Source organism: Labeo rohita, chromosome 23, assembly GCF_022985175.1.
Source record: "Labeo rohita strain BAU-BD-2019 chromosome 23, IGBB_LRoh.1.0, whole genome shotgun sequence".
In the NCBI taxonomy this organism is placed as follows: domain Eukaryota; kingdom Metazoa; phylum Chordata; class Actinopteri; order Cypriniformes; family Cyprinidae; genus Labeo; species Labeo rohita.
The window spans coordinates 27,781,859-27,801,182 of NC_066891.1; the positions used below are offsets into that span (position 1 = coordinate 27,781,859).

Here is a 19,324-nt window from a genome sequence, read left to right on the forward strand (position 1 = left end):
GGCTAAACTGAACTTTATTTCAAACATGCTGAGTGAAAACATCACATCAGTGCATTTATGTGCATTTAAAAGTGGGATTGTTCGTTTTTGTATATTGCAAGCCTATGAACATAAACTGAATGTAGAACATTTAGTTTCGCTTAAGCGTTTAAAAAGTGCTCAAACCATGAGATAAATAGCGTTATCAGTGTTTACATATGATGTTGCATCACATCACAACACTGTTAGCTAGTGTTTGGTTTGAGTCTGAGGAAAAACGGGGCCTGGAATCAGGATTGGCTGAGACCACAAAGTGAATCTGCCCATGGATTAAACATTACATCAATATTTTTTAGCTTTATTTTGACCTTTATGACTAAGTAGAATGTGTCAATTTAAATAAAACCAAACCTGCTTTGTGTCACTGTGATTGTTAATTTCATTTCTAAATATCATAACTAGTGTCCTGCTTAACTTCAAATTGGTTTCAGAATCAAAGCATATGCTATAAAAGACCGAAATTCAAAAACATAATGAATTCATTTCTGAACAAAATTGGAGCTCTAATCAACAGTTAAAATACAAACAATGGGCCTCATTTTTCAGTCTCTCGTATGTCTCGGTGTCTTCTAGCTGATTAAGGAAACTGACAGATCTATTATGTAGCCGTGGGGTGCGGCAATCATTTCAAAAGAGAGCAGGACAGAATGTTCAGTGGAAGACCAAGACATTTCTGATCGATGAGTAAGTGACCAAATCATGTAGCTGTATCCTATTTGTATTGTCTTGCTATTTTTATTTTTTGGTAATAAGAAGCAGAACAGAATATCATCATGAATTTTCAGGAGTGATTAGAAGTCAGACTTTGGCTGAGCTGTGAGTGTGTTAGATCAGTGTTTCTCAGTCCTGGTCCCGCAGTAGGCTACTCCATATCTAGCACACCTGATTCAACATTATCAGCTCATTAGCAGAGGCCCCATGAGCTGAGACGAGTGCCAGATAAGGGGGAAAACAAAATGTGCGATGTTAAAATGTTAAAATTAAGAAAATATGCAGCATATAATACATTGGTCAAAAATGAGTGAGGTTTTACAAATTGTTTGTAAATCTCTTGTCATGCTATATTATTACTAAATCTTGGAGTCAATCTTTTTGTCAGCTTGTTTTCTTTCAATTAGCACGAGTTTTGTGTTTCTTGTTGGAACTGGTTGATTGTAGGCCTCATTCATCTGAGCTTCTACATCTCAGTTTTGAGTGAAAAAGGCATTATTTGTGAATAACTCTGGCAATGTTTACTCAAACACTGAAGTGCATAAACTCAAATCAGTGAGGCCTACAGTCAGTCAGTTCCAAAAAGAAATATATAAGCTATTTTTTGTAGGCTGGTCATTTTTGACTAGAAACAATGGTCAACATTGGTCAAAAGAGTAATAACATGAGTAATAACAAAATATTTTTTACACTGAAAAAAACACAAACATTACCAAAACAATTTTGGGAAGCTGTTACCCTGTGCGATATGTAAGCCTGTTTCTTCCACTTAAAAAACAAAAAAAAAAAAAAAAAAAAAAAAACTGGTAGTTGCGACTTTTTTTCTCACAATTGCAATTGCAAGTTTATATCTTGCAATTATGACGTTTTTTCTCAGATTTGTGAGATATAACTTCACAATTTTGAGTAATAAAGTCAGAATTGCAGGATATAAACTCACATTTCTGACTTTTTTCTCAGAACTGTGTGTTTGTATCTTGCAATTCTCACTTTTTTTTTCTAGGAATTGCGAGATATAAACTCGCAATTGTGAGTTCTAATGTCTAGTTCTGAGGGGAAAATAGACGAAAATTTTCACAGTTCTGACTTAACTCATGACTGTGAGTGAAATTGCGAGCTATTCTGATATAAACTCACAATTCTAAGAAAAAAGTCAGAATTGCAAGATATAAACTTACAATTCTAAGAAAAAAAGTCACAATTGTGAGTAATAAACTTGCAAATCTTAGAAAAAAAATCAGAACTGCAAGATATAAACTCGCAATTCTAAGAAAAAAAGTCACAATTGTGAGTAATAATCTTGTGATTTTAAGAAGAAAAGTAAGAATTTCAAGGTATAAACTTGCAATTCTAAGAAAAAAGTCACAATCGTGAATAATAAACTCACAATTCTAAGAAAAAAGTTGCAAGTTTTACTTGCAATTGCAGGTTTATAGATAATTGCAATTGCGAGTTTGTAAAACACAATTCTGAGGGAAAAAAGTCAAAATTGTGAAATGTAAACTTGCAATTGTAAGACAAAGTCAGATTTGTGAGATAAAAAGTTGCAATTACCTTTTTTTTGTAATAACTTTAACTTAGCATTTTTGGGGAAAAGAAAACACTCTCCAGGTCAAAATGACGGAACACAGCATGAGATTTAAAGAAGTAGTTCACTTCCAGAACAAAAACTTACAGATAATTTTCTCACCGCCTTGTTATCCAAGATGTTCATGTCTTTCTCTCTTCAGTTGTAAAGAAATTATGTTTTTTTTGAGGAAAACATTTCTCTCCATATAATGGACTTTAATGGTGCCCCGAGTTTGAACTTCCAAAATGTAGTTTAAATGCGGCTTCAAATGGCTCTAAACAATAGCAGCCGAGGAAGAAGGGTCTTATATAACAAAACGGTTTTCTAACAAAATCAGTTGTTTTCTATAAAAAATGAACAATTTCTATACTTTTTAACCTCAAATGCTCGTGTCTAGCTCTGCGTGAACTCTGTGTATTCCGGGTCAATACAGTTAGGGTATGTCAAAAAACTCCCATCACATTTTCTCCTCCAACTTCAAAATCATCCTACATCACTACAGAAGTACTGACCCAGTGTTTACAAAGTGAACATGCAAAGAAGGTCAAGTGTAAAACAGCAATGTAGGAGGATTTGGACGTTGGAGGAGAAAATGAGTTAGGAGTTTTTCTGCATACCCTAACTGTCATGAACCGGAATACACAGAGTTCACACAAAGCTAGACAACACGAGCATTTGAAGTTAAAAAGTATATAAATCAGAAAATAACTGATGGTTTCACTGGATAAGACCCTTCTTCCTTGGCTGGGATTGTTTAGAGCCCTTTGAAGTGGCATTTAAACTACATTTTGTAAGTTCAAACTCACGGGCACCGTTGAAGTCCACTATATGGAGAACATTCCTGAAATTTTTTCCTTAAAAGTAATTTCTTTACGAAGAAAGAAAGACATGAACATCTTGGATGACAAGGGGGTGAGTACATTATCTGGAAATTTTTGTTCTGGAAATTCACGCATATGCATGACAAAGACCAAAAAGATTCGTAGTAAGACTTGAGACCCGATTCAATCCAATACTGAATTTGAGTACCCTATTACTCTATTAAGAATACAATTGAGATCACATTGAATTGATACAATTTAAAACTGCAGAAACTCCTAGGCCTATCAGTATGTTAGGTGGAACAGAAAACAGAGATGATGTCAAAAATCTACTAATATATTTTCTTATTCATTTACTTATTAATAAGTTTTAAGTTTGTAAAGCTGATTAAATTTAATAATAGCTTTTGCCAATTTATATGACTTTGCTAGAGGACAGGAAAAAGAGGAAAAAGGAATAAGCGAATATTGATGTTGCTAATATAAGCACCATGGCTTAATGTATTAAAGCATGTGCCCTGACTGACACGCCATGACTTTAATATCCTTTAGATGCTGACATTTATACCTCTTTTTTTTTTAATCATTAAATGTGCATGTACAGTGACCCATTCCACACTGCTCATTTTTGTCACAAAGAGTTGGAGGCACTTTCACTGGCATTTTAGCTTGTTTAGATTTGCACCATGGTGGTCCCTGTCAAAATCAGCCTCCGGAGCAAATCTGATCACATGTCCCTCCCACACCGCGCACCTGCGTCTGATCAAGACATTTATACACCACAACGTCACCGAAACTCTCTGACAGGAAATAAACAGCTTAGGGGTACCGGAGTTATGGAGAAACTATACGACGGCTGATATAAACAATGGTGCGCTGCGAGAGGTTTGGACAGGAGTGGATTAGAATTGGGTCAGTGATAGGAACACAGGATCCCCTGGTGAAAGTGGTACTGGGGTCCACAAGCCTCTCGAGTCTCAGCGAATCTCTGGCCTGAATACAAACACCAGGGCAGACAATACAGGCACAATATCTAAACCCTTTGCTCAACTTTGGTTGTTTTTAAATGTGACCCTGGAACACAAAACCAGTCATAAAGGCTGAATAAATAAGTTTTCCATTGATGTATGGTATTTGTTAGGATTGGACCATATTTGGCCGAGATACAACTATTTGAACATCTGGAATCTGAGGGTGCAAAAAAATCAAAATATTGAGAAAATCGCCTTTAAAGTTGTCCAAATGAAGTACTTAGCGATGTCTATTACTAATCAAAAATTAAGTTTAGATATATTTACGGTAGGAAATTTACAAAATATCTTCATGGAACATTATCTGTACTTAATATCCTGATGATTTTTGGCATAAAAGAAAAATCGATCATTTTGACCCATTCAATGTATTGTTGGCTTTTGCTAGAACATTGTATTGTATTGTATTCTACTGTATGACCAATATATTTGTAATTTCATTTATGACACAATATGAACTTATCATTTCTTCAAAAGAGGTGTGTTTTAAAATGCATTGCATGACACTTAATTTTTTTATTGTATGCATGTATGTATGTATGTTTCGTGTATGATTCATTTGTTCCAAACCACATTAAAATTCAATTCAAACATACAATGACAGCTCTTCTATGTTTAATTCCTGTATTAACATTTATTTTGGCACTTTTGGGGAGCCATACAGTTAAAAATGTCAGGGTGACACAACTGTCCAAATATTATACAGAAGAAACAATGCCATTATTAATTAAAATATCACTATTTTAATTAATAATGTCATTGTTTCTTCTGTATAATATTTGGACAGCTGTGTCACCCTGACATTTTTAACTGCATGCCATTCTAGAAAAAAAAAATTTAACTCTTCCTTAATTACAAAAATTACTTCTCAATTCTTAAAAATGATACTTAAATATATATGGCATCATATTTTATTATGAAAAAAAATTGGCAATTTTTATTTTATTTATTTACTATTTATTTTTGTGTGTGGTGTAATCACCATGCAGAATAGAATCAAAACAAAATAGGAAATGATATTGTACAGAGGATTTGTCAAGGACATTAAGTCAATAAGTTAAGCCACTTTTAATTTTTAATTTAGGTTACTAAATTGTCATGTGGTGCAACTCCCAAAAAATTATATTTATGACATCCATTAATAATTAATGACATTTTTTTTAATATTACGTAAAAAAAAAAAAAACAACTTGAATAGAATGTGAATAAAAAATAAAAAACATGAAAAAAAATATTAAATAAGAATTAAGATGTGTGCATATGTAATCAAGGTGTATTATTATTATTAATTTTTACTTCATGGCTATACCACATTACATTCATTTTTGTTTTGAAAATTACATGAAAGTTTTCAACAAAAAGTGCATGTTTTAAATCAATAAGTTAAGCCAGTTTTAATTTTTAATTTAATTTAAGTTACTAAATTTTAATGTGGTGCAACTCCCAGGAAATAAATATTTATGACATCTATTAATAATTAATGACATTTCTTTAAAAAACTTCATGAATAAATAAAATAGGTAAGAATTAAGATGTGTGCACATGTATTTAAGGTGTAAAGAAAACAGATTATTCCTTTTTACTTCATGGTTGCACCACATGACAATTTTTCTTTTAAAAATTACATGAAAGTTTTCAACAAAAAATATTTAAAACTAGATTTGTAAGCTTTTCCTTGGCTTTTACATGGACGCTCTCACTGACCCATATACAAACCATGTGTCTTCATGCATTTCTCCGCACAGCCTTTTTACATGCGCAAATGCATGCCAACCTTGAATTACGAGCGCACACATTTAAGACGTGAACCAATGAATATATACTGTAACAGAGCATATGATGCTACAAACAGAGCCAGGAAAGAGAAACTTAAAAGAGAGTGCAGGAAATGTCGAGTGTGAAACAGAGAATCTGCGGCAGGTTTGGTTTTCTTAGACCTCTCACCTTGCGTGCTACCACGTTGTTGCCTCAGTAACGTGGAGGAATTTCTGACGGGGGAAAAAAACAAAAGGCCCGCTCTCAGAAAAGAAGAAAAAAGCGAACGAGAGGCCGAGGAAAAAAGCAGAGAGGGAAAAAGCAAAGCACTGGTCAAACAGAACCATATGGGAGAGTGTGGGGCTGGCTTTGATCTTGGCCCACCGCCTGATTGATGCTGCGCATTTCATTTCCTCGTCAAGGCCGTGACATAATGTTTCACTAACACTCGAGACCCCTCGCACTCCTCCTCCAGCGCTCCTCTCTCTTTCCTCATCTCGATCCTCTAATTCACCCTGTTGCCACCTCATCGTCGAACGTTCGGGGATGAAAACATTCGTGCTTCGCTATACAACACGTCCGTCAACGCGGCAAAACATTCTGGGCTTTGAAACGACCTCGAACGTGACATGATACACGAACCGGGATGAGTCTTTCCATATCTGAAGGTGGACATCTGCGAGACTTGTTTGATACGGCTGCGATGACCTCACTGGAAAAAGCAGTGTCATAGATGAAAGACCGCTGCAATCTGTGTTTGTGAGTTTGTTGCTACTACAGTGACAATGCAGACATAACAAACGTCCTGGTTAAGCCTCTATAAATTAACACCGGTATTAGAAAATAATGGAATTGGATGAAGGTGCCAAACACTTGCAGTGGCTTCAAAAACATTATTAGTGCTTTTGGCTGCGCCGTCTTTGCAGCTCCGGGCATTGATCTGCTAGCTGCGAGTTGGGAATCAAAACTAGAGATCTTTTGAAGACACCTTGGAAGGTGTCCAAAATGTCCAAATATGCTTCAAGAGACTTGAAAAGAAAGTCTTGGGGACCCGTTCTCATTACGACTTTCACCTCAATAAACTCCTAATCTGCTCCTTATTAATAGTTAGCAAGGTAGTTATTACGCTTAGGTATGGAGTCGGGTTAAGGGATGTAGATATGTCCCTAAAGTGTCCTGAAACATCATATAACAGTGTCCCATTTAGCTTCAATTGAAGTTTTAATTGAAGAAGCTTTGTACAAAATAACTAGTTTGGACCAGCATCATCAGAAATGCATTAAAATGCATCTGATTTCTGTTTTCGTAAACACGAGCAGATGAATTGGACCGTTATGTTTCCAGTCGAACTTACAAATACGTTCGTCTTACGCAATGCCGAGACGAATCTGGGTTGTGACACTCCGTTGTCCTTCTTCTCGTCTTCCCTCAAGAATGACCTTCGCTCACCTTTCTCTCCAGAGCTCCGGGTCACCTCTACACATCTGGGAGCCATTTCCTCCCCAAAAGACTCACTTCCTGTGGGCAGCCGCTTAACGTGGAGGTGTTTCTGCAAGAGGTCATGGTGGGATCATCGAAAAGGTGAGACGGATCCAGTTCCAGGTCATGAGAAATCTACGCCTGACCTCTACGGCAAGACAAAAAAAAGAGGTTTTATTTATAAAGCATTAAAATCACATCATTGTTTACTCACCCTGATGTCATTCCAAACCAGTATGATGTTAGTTTAAGTATTTCTTAGTTTAAAACAAGTTTGCCTAAGTGCCCACAATCAAATCAGCAGTTGACAGAATATTTGTGTCCCTGGACCATAATTTAATAAATAAGCTTTCCATTGATGTATGGTTTGTTAGGATAGGACGATATTTAGCCAAGATACAACTATTTGAAAGTCTGAAATCTAAGGGTGCAAAACATCTAAATATTGAGAAAATCGCCTTTAAAGTTGTCCAAATGAAGTTCTTAGCAATGCATACCCTTACCAAAAAGAAGTACACTTCAAGTTTATTTCATTAAGTATACTTAAGTAAACTTCAAGTATATTATCGGAAAAAGTAATAATATTACATAACTTGTAATGCGTTACCCCCAACACTGTATATATATATATATATACTTTGAGTTTGTTCAAATTTCCAAAGAAACATGCTAATTGGTGGTTCGAAAGTCCAAAAACTATGTTTATTGGTTGAATAGATGACAGTTTGAACCAATCTGGGCATGGGGGTGGGACTAAGCATCAACAATCGTTCCTGCTTGGCTGAGAGGAACGAAATTCATTGGTTTCCTCTGACGAATCAATGCGATCAAAATGTGATGACGTAATCACGTTCACTACGGAGCCTCTGAATATCCAAATGAGACAGGATCTCAGCTTTGCGGTACTTTCCGCAAATCATTCAGATTGGATGAGCAGTTCAAAAGTTATTAGATATTTAATAACAGTTGTTATTTTTAGCCACGGACGGCTGTCTCGGTCTTTGAGGGTTAAGTATACTTTATGTAGTAAGTATACAAATGTCAGTGTACTAGTAGTATACTTGTAAGTGTACTATTGCAATACTCCTTGGGACTAAATTAGCCCACTTTCTAGTATATAAAAGTATACATTTAAGTATACTTTAAGTATAACAGTAGTAAACTTTGAATACGCAACTAGTTTTAGTTTGTACTGCAACTATGCTAAAAGTGAACTTATAGGTATACTGGTAGATTACTAATTAAATGCTTCTAGCATTTTTAGTACACTTTGAAGTATAGTCTCAGTAAACTTCAAGTTTAGTAGTTTTATACTGCAGATATACTCGCAACTTTTCTTTAAATGATACCACTATGTCCCTATTAGGTATTAATTTGTATATTTTGTTATATGAATATCTAAACATACAAAACATCAAAAGAAAGACCAGGGTATCTGCTTGCAAACAAAAACATTTTATTCTAGCTTCATGCATTCTTTTTTATAAACACTTGAATGTGGGTATTTTTCATAAATAATAATAAAAAAGAAAGAAATAAACAACATTTTGAACAAAAAGCTGAAAAAAGACTCTGAATTGGATTCAAAGTGATAATAACAACATAGATGGAGTCGATCAGCACCACAAAGTTTGACAGTCATTATTACCTCATCATGAGTCACATTTTATTCCATAACATTACAGTTTTGATGATGTTTTATGACTGATGATCCTGTTAAAAACGTGTGAAAGCATCAGCTGTTTCAGTTTCTTCTTCGCTTGTGTTTTGCAAATTATGTACGGAAGATTTGTAATAACGCCCCCTACCATAACAATGAAAACATGGATTCTCAAAGAACAATATTGCTCAAATATATTTAGACTTTTTCTAAGTATAAGTAGTAAGTAACAAAGTATACTTTCCTATTTTTAGTTTAAAAGAAGTATGCTAATAGCAAACTTGAATAAACTTCTTTTTCGTAAGGGTATTGGCAATCAAAAATTTTGATATATTTACAGTAGGAAATTTACAAAATATCTTCACGGAACATGATCCGATTCTGTTCATTTTTTAGAAAAAATGTATAATTTTGACCCATACAGTGTATTGTAAAGTATACTGATTTTTATGAAATGAAATATGCACTAACCCTGATTCTGACCTCATGTTTTCTAAAAACAACTTAAATATTAGCCTTCAAAACATCAAAATGCCAAAGGCATCATAAACTTGATCTTCATTAGCTGACCTAACATGAAAATAAACTGAAGTCCCACGGCACAGGCGACGTTTTAAAGATCTAAACAGAACTGTAAATTCTGATGGATATTGCATAAATAGCTTTGGGCTTTTGTTCCGCACACGCGGAATTTCCTTAAATTCGTTTTGAAGCTGCGTCTCCAAAGGACCTTTTAATGTCAGCATGGGCATCTGGTTTCTGCCCGATTCAAGATGGGTTCTTTTCATTCATGTCTTATGTAAATGCTATTGAACAAAAATTACCGCCAGGCCAGACGATTCTTCCAATAGCCCCATCACACCATATGCCCGCTCTCATCTTTAGTGCTCTAAATTCACATCACTAATGCATTGCTTCAATCTTCCAGCAATGAAGATGATGAGCATAAATGTGCCATAAACACAACGTCTCAACTAGCATGAGGAAAACTTGCATTTACAGCAGATGAACAGAGGATTTATTCACATTAAAAGACTGTTCTTGTTTTCAACAACATTTTTGTTCTTCTGGATTTAATATGCCATAATATTCCATTTTTTTAAAACTGCATTTTGCAAATCACATTTTTCTAAACATATGCAAAGGAGCTAGCACTAATATTTAACACCTACCAAAAACATCCCCAAAATAGGGCTGTTAACGGAATGTTAATTTACAGTGATTCGTTATATTTAGCACACACATACATTAAAATGAGCGTAATTAATCATGTCAGCTGACCCTGAAAATTTATGAGAAATCTCACCATCAGAGCAATTAGTCTTAATAATGTTCCACCGATACTTTGAGCTGCTAAAAAAACAGCCATCAGTTTAAAAATAAATCATGTTGCCATCATGTTGTTTCAAACATATTGCTTTCATTCTTCTCTTGAACATAAAATAAGATAATTTGAGAAATGAGAGTGATTTTTATCCATACAACGGAAACCACTACTAACCAAAACACTCTGAATACCAACATTATTCAAAATATCATCATTTTGGATATTGAAAGACATGAGGGTGAGTAAATGATGACAGAATTTAGATTTTTGGCTCAATGACCAACTTCTAATGACCAATTCGGACATACAAGGCGCCATCAAACAGGCTGAGCTACAAAGAATGAACGCCGCATTGTTTCCCTGGATGTACTGCTGTCTAGTGCACCTTTGTTTCGAAATTTTTTATTACAGCCTAATTAAATTTAAGAGGCAGAACTGTGTGGTAGGTTGTGGGGAACGGCCCTGGTCCGCTGGGCTCATGTTTGTTCCTGTGGGGAGGAGGGGAGCCAGAAGTTGATTTAATAGCGTTTCCACTTCAAAGTGGCCGTTATTGCTGGGTTAGGGTCCCCTATTACCTGCACAACCCACGGATGCTTTAACAAGCACTGAGGAAAGGAAAGGCCTCTTTGAGTACCGAACCCCTGTTACAACTGGGTCTAAATGGGAACAGCAACTGGTTTATACACACCAAACTTGTACACGTTTGCTTTTCAAATCATAGACCGCATATTGATTTGAAATTAAGCCAGTTGTATTTATTATTAACTAACCCCAATTCAGTTCCTTTTGGCAAAGGCAGTATTTAGTCTCTAGTTTTTCTCATTTGGTCAACTAAACACTTGTAATTTTCAGTTTTTAATTTGTGGGAACATTTGGATGTGATAAAGTCCATATTGAAAAACTGGTTTTGTTTGACTTTAAACCTGAAAATAAACCAAACATGAAGAAATATTTAGAAATCCTATGTGAATTTTTGTGCACAGGCGAGCAGATGTTCTCACTTCCATCGAAGCGAAAGATGCTCGCTGGATCATTATCAAATCATGACCGTCAAGTTTTGTTCATGTCAACTTACATACTAACGTATTCTGAAATTCCTGAACCTTAACTTTACTTATGGTTGATAATATAACTTTTAAAGTACTATTCAGTGTTATTATATACATTTTCACTAGTGATCTCTGGACCCCACATACAAATTTCTTTCAGCCTTCATATCAAGTTCTGAACATAGGAAGATTAAAGAGGAGATTAAAGAGATGTCCTTACAGAAACGGTTATTCTTTCATATGATCACTCATTGTGTGTTGTAATGCATCAGATATGTGTTAGACCACAAGATGGCAGACATGCATGACAATGAGAACGGTGTTGTGCTTGGTGCCTTCACTCCCAGCTGTTCCTTAACTCCCAATTCTGTGAGGAAAACCCACTAACAATATACACCAATTTCAGGCTGCTAATTGCTAATATGAAACATATGTTTCAAAAATAAGAACCTTGGTAGAACAAATTCACATTCTAAAAATCAACACTAAATTCCAAAAACTAAACTATTTAAAAAGCAGCATAACTTGCATTCCACAGCACTGCAAGTCATTTAGGTTTCGACTGACATGAATGTGAGTCCACTGAAAGACATTTCAATTTCATTTTTTTTATTCAAACCGAGATTGCATGCCAAATGGTAATTAGCATGATGCCTATAATTAAACCTGATGCACAGAATTAAAATTGCATTGTTATACTGCTATAATAATTCTGCTTTTGCTCATATCTAAAAGGCTTTGGTTAAAGATTCCCTCCAGCAATTTCTCATTCTTTGAATCTGACAAGAGGGTTTTTCTCTTTGATCACAACACCTGGACGTCTCCCACAAATCAAACGACAGCAGCTTACCCCCCCCCCAAAAAAAAAAAAAAAAGACTTCCGGTGGATTTGATATATCCTACAGATGGAATGCTTTTCCTGAGGGAGCTTTAGTTGTCTGACTCATCCTTAAGAGACTCTTGTGCACTTCTCAGAATTTGCTAAAAGTCTTGAGGTTTGTTCTAGACATGTCATGCACTTGCAGTCGACACTTGCGAACTTGAGTTGTTTCTATGTCTTGTTTTGACAGGACTTGTATATTTAAGTAAATGTATTTGTAGCACTTTATATACTATGTACATACTATTACAATAACTAGGCAATAACTAGATACTAACTCTGAACCTACCGCTAAACCTAACCCTATCCTATGTAGTTAACTTATATTACCAGAACTTTCTTAGGTACTGTAAGTACACTGTAAGTATGATAGTTGATAGACACAAGTGTATTTAATTTAAGATGAATTAGCTTTGAAAGTGAAAGATTATGTTTCTCTGATTCTAATTTCTTTCCCACATCTCTTTCTAAATATTTCAACACAATCAAAAGCATTTGATTTCAATCCCCTCTCAAAGGGGCCATAGCGTGACTGTCAGTTTCAGACAGTCATATCCTTTCCTCGACAAAAGTACCAAACTTTTCTGGTTAGCACAACAGGATGAAGCACTCTCAAGGTTTTCAGATGTGGCCCAAAAAGAGCCCCCACACGGCGGAATTAGTGTTTACTATAAACACAGAGAAGCACAGCACATGTTCCTTGTGAAAAGTTGCTTTCATTATTATTAATTTCCTCTGGTTTCCTTTTTCTTTTAATAACCATCTGAATGTCCACCTTTGAGTTTTGACCGCAGAACAAGATGTGTTTTAAAAAAAGGTCTAATCGGCATGCACAGATACCCGCGGTGTTTCTTTCATCCAATTTTTCATTAGAGATTGTTGTTTTGTCCGTAAACATCATGTCATTTACTATAACGCATTCTCACGGTGCCTGTAGAACCAATTGCATTTCTCGCAAATGTCGTCTGCACCTGGAATGTTGCAGTACCGGCTCAAAACTGGCTATACCAGTAACCACTCTGATGTCTTTCGCTCTCTAAGCCTACTCGCAGAAGTGCTTTCATTTAGTACCTATAGACATGTCTCAAAGCAAGCCTGAGGAGCGTCTAGCTTTGGAGCTGAGCTGTGCGATCTGTTTGCAGCTGTACCGTGATCCCGTGGCCCTTCCTTGTGGACACAATTACTGCCTGGGTTGCATACAAAATGCTGCCAGCGCAGAAGATCCCAAGTCGCCGAAACGGTGCCCGGAATGCAGGGAAGAGTACGGCAGCCCCGAGAAGCTTCCCAAGAACTTCAAGCTCAGCAGTATCGTGGACGGGTTCCTGGTGGCCACGACAGGCGGCGGACTGAGAGGAGGCCCGACGGTGCCATGCGACCAGTGCCTGGACAACCCTATAGCTGCGGTGAAATATTGCACACGCTGTGAAATGTCACTGTGCCCTGGCCATCTCAAAAAACACGAGGAACGACACCGCTCGGTACACGTTTTAGTGGAGCTGCCCGCCGAGCGGGATGGGAAGAGGTGCCCGGTGCACTTGAAGGTCACGGAGTACCTGTGTACGCAGGAGCGACTGTTCCTCTGCTCCGAGTGCTTGATGGAGGGCACTCACCAGCACCACGAGGTGCAGACGTTTGAGGTGGCGAAGGAGGAGATGAAAAGAGTTCTTGAGGAACTGGGGAAGGCTGTGTCTGACAAGCTACAGATGACAGAAGCTCTGCTGAAAAGCGCCAGCGAAGGCCCTACGGATAAGGCCGAAGATAAACTGGTGGCCAGAGCAAACATATTGCTGGACAACATGACTTCGCTTATAAGTACATACAAGGTAAGAATGATGTAAAATGATGAAGATTGATGTGTTCAGACAAAATATGCATGATATGGAAGCAGTTTCTTTTGGTTTTAATCAGCCCAGGCTCATTGGAAATAACCTGTTTATGGTGATTTCTGCTACACTGCAAAGTACACTACACTACCTTACTGCAAAGTGAGTGAGTGCTTTTTATTTATTTTTTTATTTTTTTATTAAGACACGTATTGCTGGGTTTCTTCAGGTATGTGTTGTGGCGGTCCAGTATTCAAATGTCCTGGGAGTGTTGCCAAAAGTTAATGCTCTGTTGTGTTGGAAAATAACATACCACCCACACCAGGGGCCACCATACTCGGTCCTGGAGGGCTAGTGTCATGCAGAATTAAGCTCTAACCGTAATCAAACAAACCTGAACCAGTTAATCAAGCTTTTATAATAGAAACTTCCAGGCAGGTGTAATGAGGCAAGTTGGAGCTAAACTCTGCAGAACAATGGCCCTCCAGGACCAAGTTTGGTGACCCCTGTCCTACACCAAACCCAACCCTAAACTTACCTGGTAGAGTCAACAAATGCAAAAGTGATATAAGAACATATGCAAGCCTGCTACTTTAGCTTCCTTCTACACAGGTTTGAGTCATTTTGTCGAGCCATAGTTTTGCGGGTACCGAAGCTCTTCACCTCACAAGTGCAATGTCGTACCGAGCAATCCTACCATGTTAGATAACCCATACATGTGAAGCTGTATGTGACTGTAACATTTCAAAGTATAAATGTTCTAATGTCACAGCATGTAAAATTGTTGTGAAGTCATAACACTATATTGTGCAATGAATTGGGTAAAATTAGGCCGCACTCTGGCCCTGTCAATCATACATAGTTTGGAAAAGAATAAAAGTAGTCAGCTGTGCAAAACTAATAAAAAAACATATGCAACCATACTATTTAAAGTTCCTCCTACACAGGTTTGAGCTGTTTTATTCAATTGTAGTTTTGCAGAATTCGTACCGGACCTCACAAGTGCAATGTCGTATCGGGTGAGCTACAGAGCAATCCTACCGTGTTAAAAAACCCATATAAAGCTGTATGTGGTGGTAACATTGAAAAGTATACATTTTCAAATGTCACATCATGTAAAATTGTTGTGAAGTCATAATACTATATTGTGCAATGAATTTTGCGAAATTAGGCTGCACTCTGGCCCTGTAAATCATACCTGATGTGGAAAGGAATAAAAGTTGTCAGTCATGCAAAAGTGATGTAAAAACATGCAACCTTGCTATTTAAAGTTCCTTCTACACAGGTTTGAACTGTTTTGTCAAACCGTAATTTTGCGGAATTCGTACCGGAGCTCTTCACCTCACAAGTGCAATGCCATATCGGGTGAGCTACCGAGCAAACCTACTATGTTATAAAACCCATATGAAGCTGTATGTGTCAGTAATGTTCAAAAGTATCAAATGTCACAGCATGTAAAACTGTTGTGAAGTAATAACACTATATTGTCAGAGTCAACAGTCAGATTTTTACTAAAATTGGAAATTGGAAATTTTACTTAAATTGGAAACTGCAGCAATTTGTACTTGCAGGTACGTTTTTTTTAGTTTTACAGAAATGTACTGTAGATAGAGGCATGTATTTCCAGTGAGCCTGGGTAGTGATGCCAAAGAAATGTCACCATCACTTATGTAAAGAGCAACAGATTTACACCAGTGCTGATGACATACAATCATGTTGCGGTAAAGCACATTAACACTGTTTATATGTGATGTTTTAAGAGTCGTATGAGCACCGTGATGGACGACAAGCTTCATTCACGGGACAAAAGCTGGCAGGCCAAACTATGCGATTTGGAAGGTTGTCTACACCAGCTGCAAGATGCCCAGAAGTGCACCGGTGAGGTTCTGTCTCAATCCTCAGAGTTTCTCTTCATCCAGAACTACCTCAACGTTGAAGCAAGAGTCCGCCAGGCAGCTAACGTCACCATTCCTGCCCTACCTTCCGAAGAGCCTTCCAATGCCAAGCAGCTGCGCTCGGTCCTCCGCACAGACGCCTTCCATGCCGAAATGAGTCTTCTGTTGGAGTGCCTCCACAGCATGATGAACCCTCTAGACCTGACCTTCAACCCAGCCACGGCCCATCCTAGCCTTCTGCTGTCCAGCGATCTCAAAACAGTCAAGCAGTGTGCCGGAGTTAAGAGCAATACCAGTGGAGATCAGAGCGAACGCTTCTCCACGGCCACTCAGGTCATGTGCACTGAAGGTTTCTCCACGGGAGTTCACATGTGGGCCGTAGAAGTTGGTCCTGGGTGTATGTGGTCTGTGGGAGTGTGCTATAAAAGCATCCCACGTAAAGGTGACCACAGCAGGCTCGGGCATAACGCCAGTTCCTGGAGAGTGCAGTGGAAAAGCAAGAAGCTGACGGCGTGCTACGACTCGGCTAGCGTGGCCGTAGGTGAAGGGCTGGTCATGCCGCCAAAGAAGGTCGAAGTGACCCTGGATTACGAAGGAGGAACTATTGCATTCCACAGCTCAGGTCAAGGAGGGCGAAAACAGCATCTTTATACATTTAGTGCCGTGTTCAAGGACATAGTGTATCCTGCGTTCGGGATCCACTCTACTTCAGAGGAGTCGTGGATAACCATTCTGAGCGGCGTTTGACACCAGAATGCTTTCATTTTTATTCTTTCTTCATTCTCTTTGTCCTTTTTTCATTCTTTATGCATTATTATGTCTAAACATCTGAAAGAAACACCCTGGTATAGTCTAGGAATGCACACATTATTTACTAAAGAAAAAACCTTGTAACCACTTTGCAGTTGTTGATGTTAAGTAAAAATGTTGGCGTGATATTAAATTCTTCATTTAACATGCTAAATGAACAAATACCAACAATCTGTACAATGATCAAGAATGTAGTTACCAATCCAAAAGGAAATGGCTTGAAATTTTGAGATGGTACATATGTGTCACCTCAGTTTAAATAGGCATGATGCTTCTGAAACAGTCATAATGTATGTATCAGAGCAAAAAACACAATTACAAATCAACTTTTAAACTGTGAATGAAATATATGTGCAACACCTTTAAGTATTGCCATACATTTAAAAATAGGACAAACTGAATGGGTTTTAAGTGTTACTTAAGTCTAGTTTCTTTGGTCCCATATACTATTTAAGAAAGTAGATGAAGTAATACCACAGACAGTGTGTTTTATCCAGAGGTCAGCTATTTCTGTATCTGGGAAACAATCAAATTCAGATGCCCTTAAAAAAAAAACAGAGCATGAATGTTATCAGTGCTTTTTGTATTTCATAAGAGTTTTGCTTCTAGTTTCACTTGAACAAATGGGAATGCCCGTAAAAGTGACTCTAAAGAATGCAAAGTATGCGTGTACATGATGAGCAAATTAACACACATGCTACTGAACAACATTATTCAGAGACATACACTCTTAAAAAATGTAGATTCCAAAAGGGCGTTTCTGCAGTGATGCCATAGAAGAACCATTTTTGTTTCCTCAAAAAACCTTTTAGTGAACAGGTCCTAAAAGAACCATTTTGAAAAACTTTTAAAAAATCTAAAGAACCTTTTTTGACTATAAAGAACCTTTTCTGCATTTAAAAGGTTCCATGGTTATTAAAGGTTCTTCACAGAACCACTGATGCCAGTAAAGAACCTTTATTGTTAAGAGTATATGCGCTGTTTTGCTGTTTAGAAGTTGGATAGATTATGGAGTTAGAAGTTAAACATGGAAAAATGCCTGCAGCAATGTTCTTATCTGTACAATGGTCTGTATGCTTTCACAATGAACAGAAATAAAAATAAATGTACATCAGCTTGTCCTGTAAAACAAGAAATACTTGTTCACACTTTCTTATCACATCATGTAAATAGTTTTGACTCAGTCTGGACTGACACCATTTCCTTGCATTAAAAAAGACTCTCTGTGTTATTTAAAATTAATTTTGACACTAAATCTCAGTAGGGTATGTTACATCTAGTCATTACTGGATGTACAGTATACATGCTGTGTTATGCATGAGCTGATTACTTAAGGTTCCTGAATTATCCAATCAGATTCTGGCCGATCGCTACTTTGTTAGATGTTTAGACTTATTGAAACTCATTTGGTCTGCCAAACCTACATGTAGCTTGTAAAATAATTCTATTCTACCCTTTATTAAATGTCAGTATATATTGCATTATTTTATTTACAACAGCACCATCTACTGGTTACAGCCAACTTGTTCTTGAATTTCTTTATAAAACATTACAGTTCAGTTATCCTCACTTGCATTTTAATGCATTTTTTCAGTTAAAAATTGGTTAAAATGCATTAAAAAGATGCCATATATATAAAGTACCTCTCCTATGTATGGACCCACTTTAACTTTAAAAAAAAGATTAGTTATTTGTCGTTTTTTTGTTAATCAAAGTGTCAATTTTGTAAATTTTGACTGAATTTGAAATACCATGTAGTGTGACCAAATATCATGTGGTGCAACCACTGCAGAATGTTTTCCATTATAGATATATATCCTAGTTTTTGTGCTTTTATATTCAATTGATGGTTTATATCCATAAAATACTTTATGTTAGTATCATTTGGAATAGATTTTTATGCAGTTTGGGTCATTTCAGATGGTTTATGGTTAATATTTGTACAATATGATAAAAAAAAAAGTAGTTTGGTAATTACGCATTTATAAGTCATTTATTTATTTATTTATTTATTATAAAGAAATGCCTGCACTTAATGCCATGTGCTGCACTTTTCACATGTCTCTTTATATAGATTTTTAATGATATAAGGCCTTTGCGTCATTCAGAGCGATCACTCATCATGTGGTGCGACCAATAATACGAATATCTGTATTAAAATAAAAATAAATATCTAATTTCTGTGGTTGAAATATGAATCACTGCTACAGCACGCTTAAGTGAATAGTATTTTTACTATTTGTTTAGTTTTATGCAAACTACATTTAAGAAGGCAACTCTGAAATTCTAAAACAAAAATATAAGATCATTATTTACAAAAACTTAGAATAAATGCAAATACTTTGTTTCTAAACACTTTAATTACTGAGAACATCTAAAAAAATGTTAAGCATGTTAAAGGGGTCATCGGGTCATCCACTGTTGGATGCATTGTCATCCATTGATGCCGGAGCAGGTTAGACAAGAATATCTCT

General features: G+C 36.7%; 2 protein-coding genes across 2 annotated transcripts in view; one reads left to right on the forward strand and one right to left on the reverse strand.

Moving 5' to 3' along the window:
- The window catches only part of mitfb (melanocyte inducing transcription factor b), a 226,781-nt gene that overhangs the window by 100,141 nt on the left and 107,316 nt on the right, over nt 1–19,324 (reverse strand). The window lies entirely within an intron of this gene.
- Nucleotides 13,316–17,948, forward strand: LOC127154559 (E3 ubiquitin/ISG15 ligase TRIM25). The gene is made up of 2 exons (XM_051096173.1): nt 13,316–14,145; nt 15,906–17,948. Exons 1-2 carry the CDS (start codon nt 13,402–13,404, stop codon nt 16,785–16,787), a joined length of 1,626 nt encoding a protein of 541 aa, XP_050952130.1. The 5' UTR covers nt 13,316–13,401; the 3' UTR covers nt 16,788–17,948.

Coding starts and splice junctions, on each gene's coding strand:
- LOC127154559 (XM_051096173.1), top strand. CDS start 13,402: ATGTCTCAAAGCAAGCCTGAGGAGCGTCTAGCTTTGGAGCTGAGCTGT. Junction 14,146..15,905: donor CGCTTATAAGTACATACAAG/GTAAGAATGATG, acceptor TGATGTTTTAAG/AGTCGTATGAGCACCGTGAT.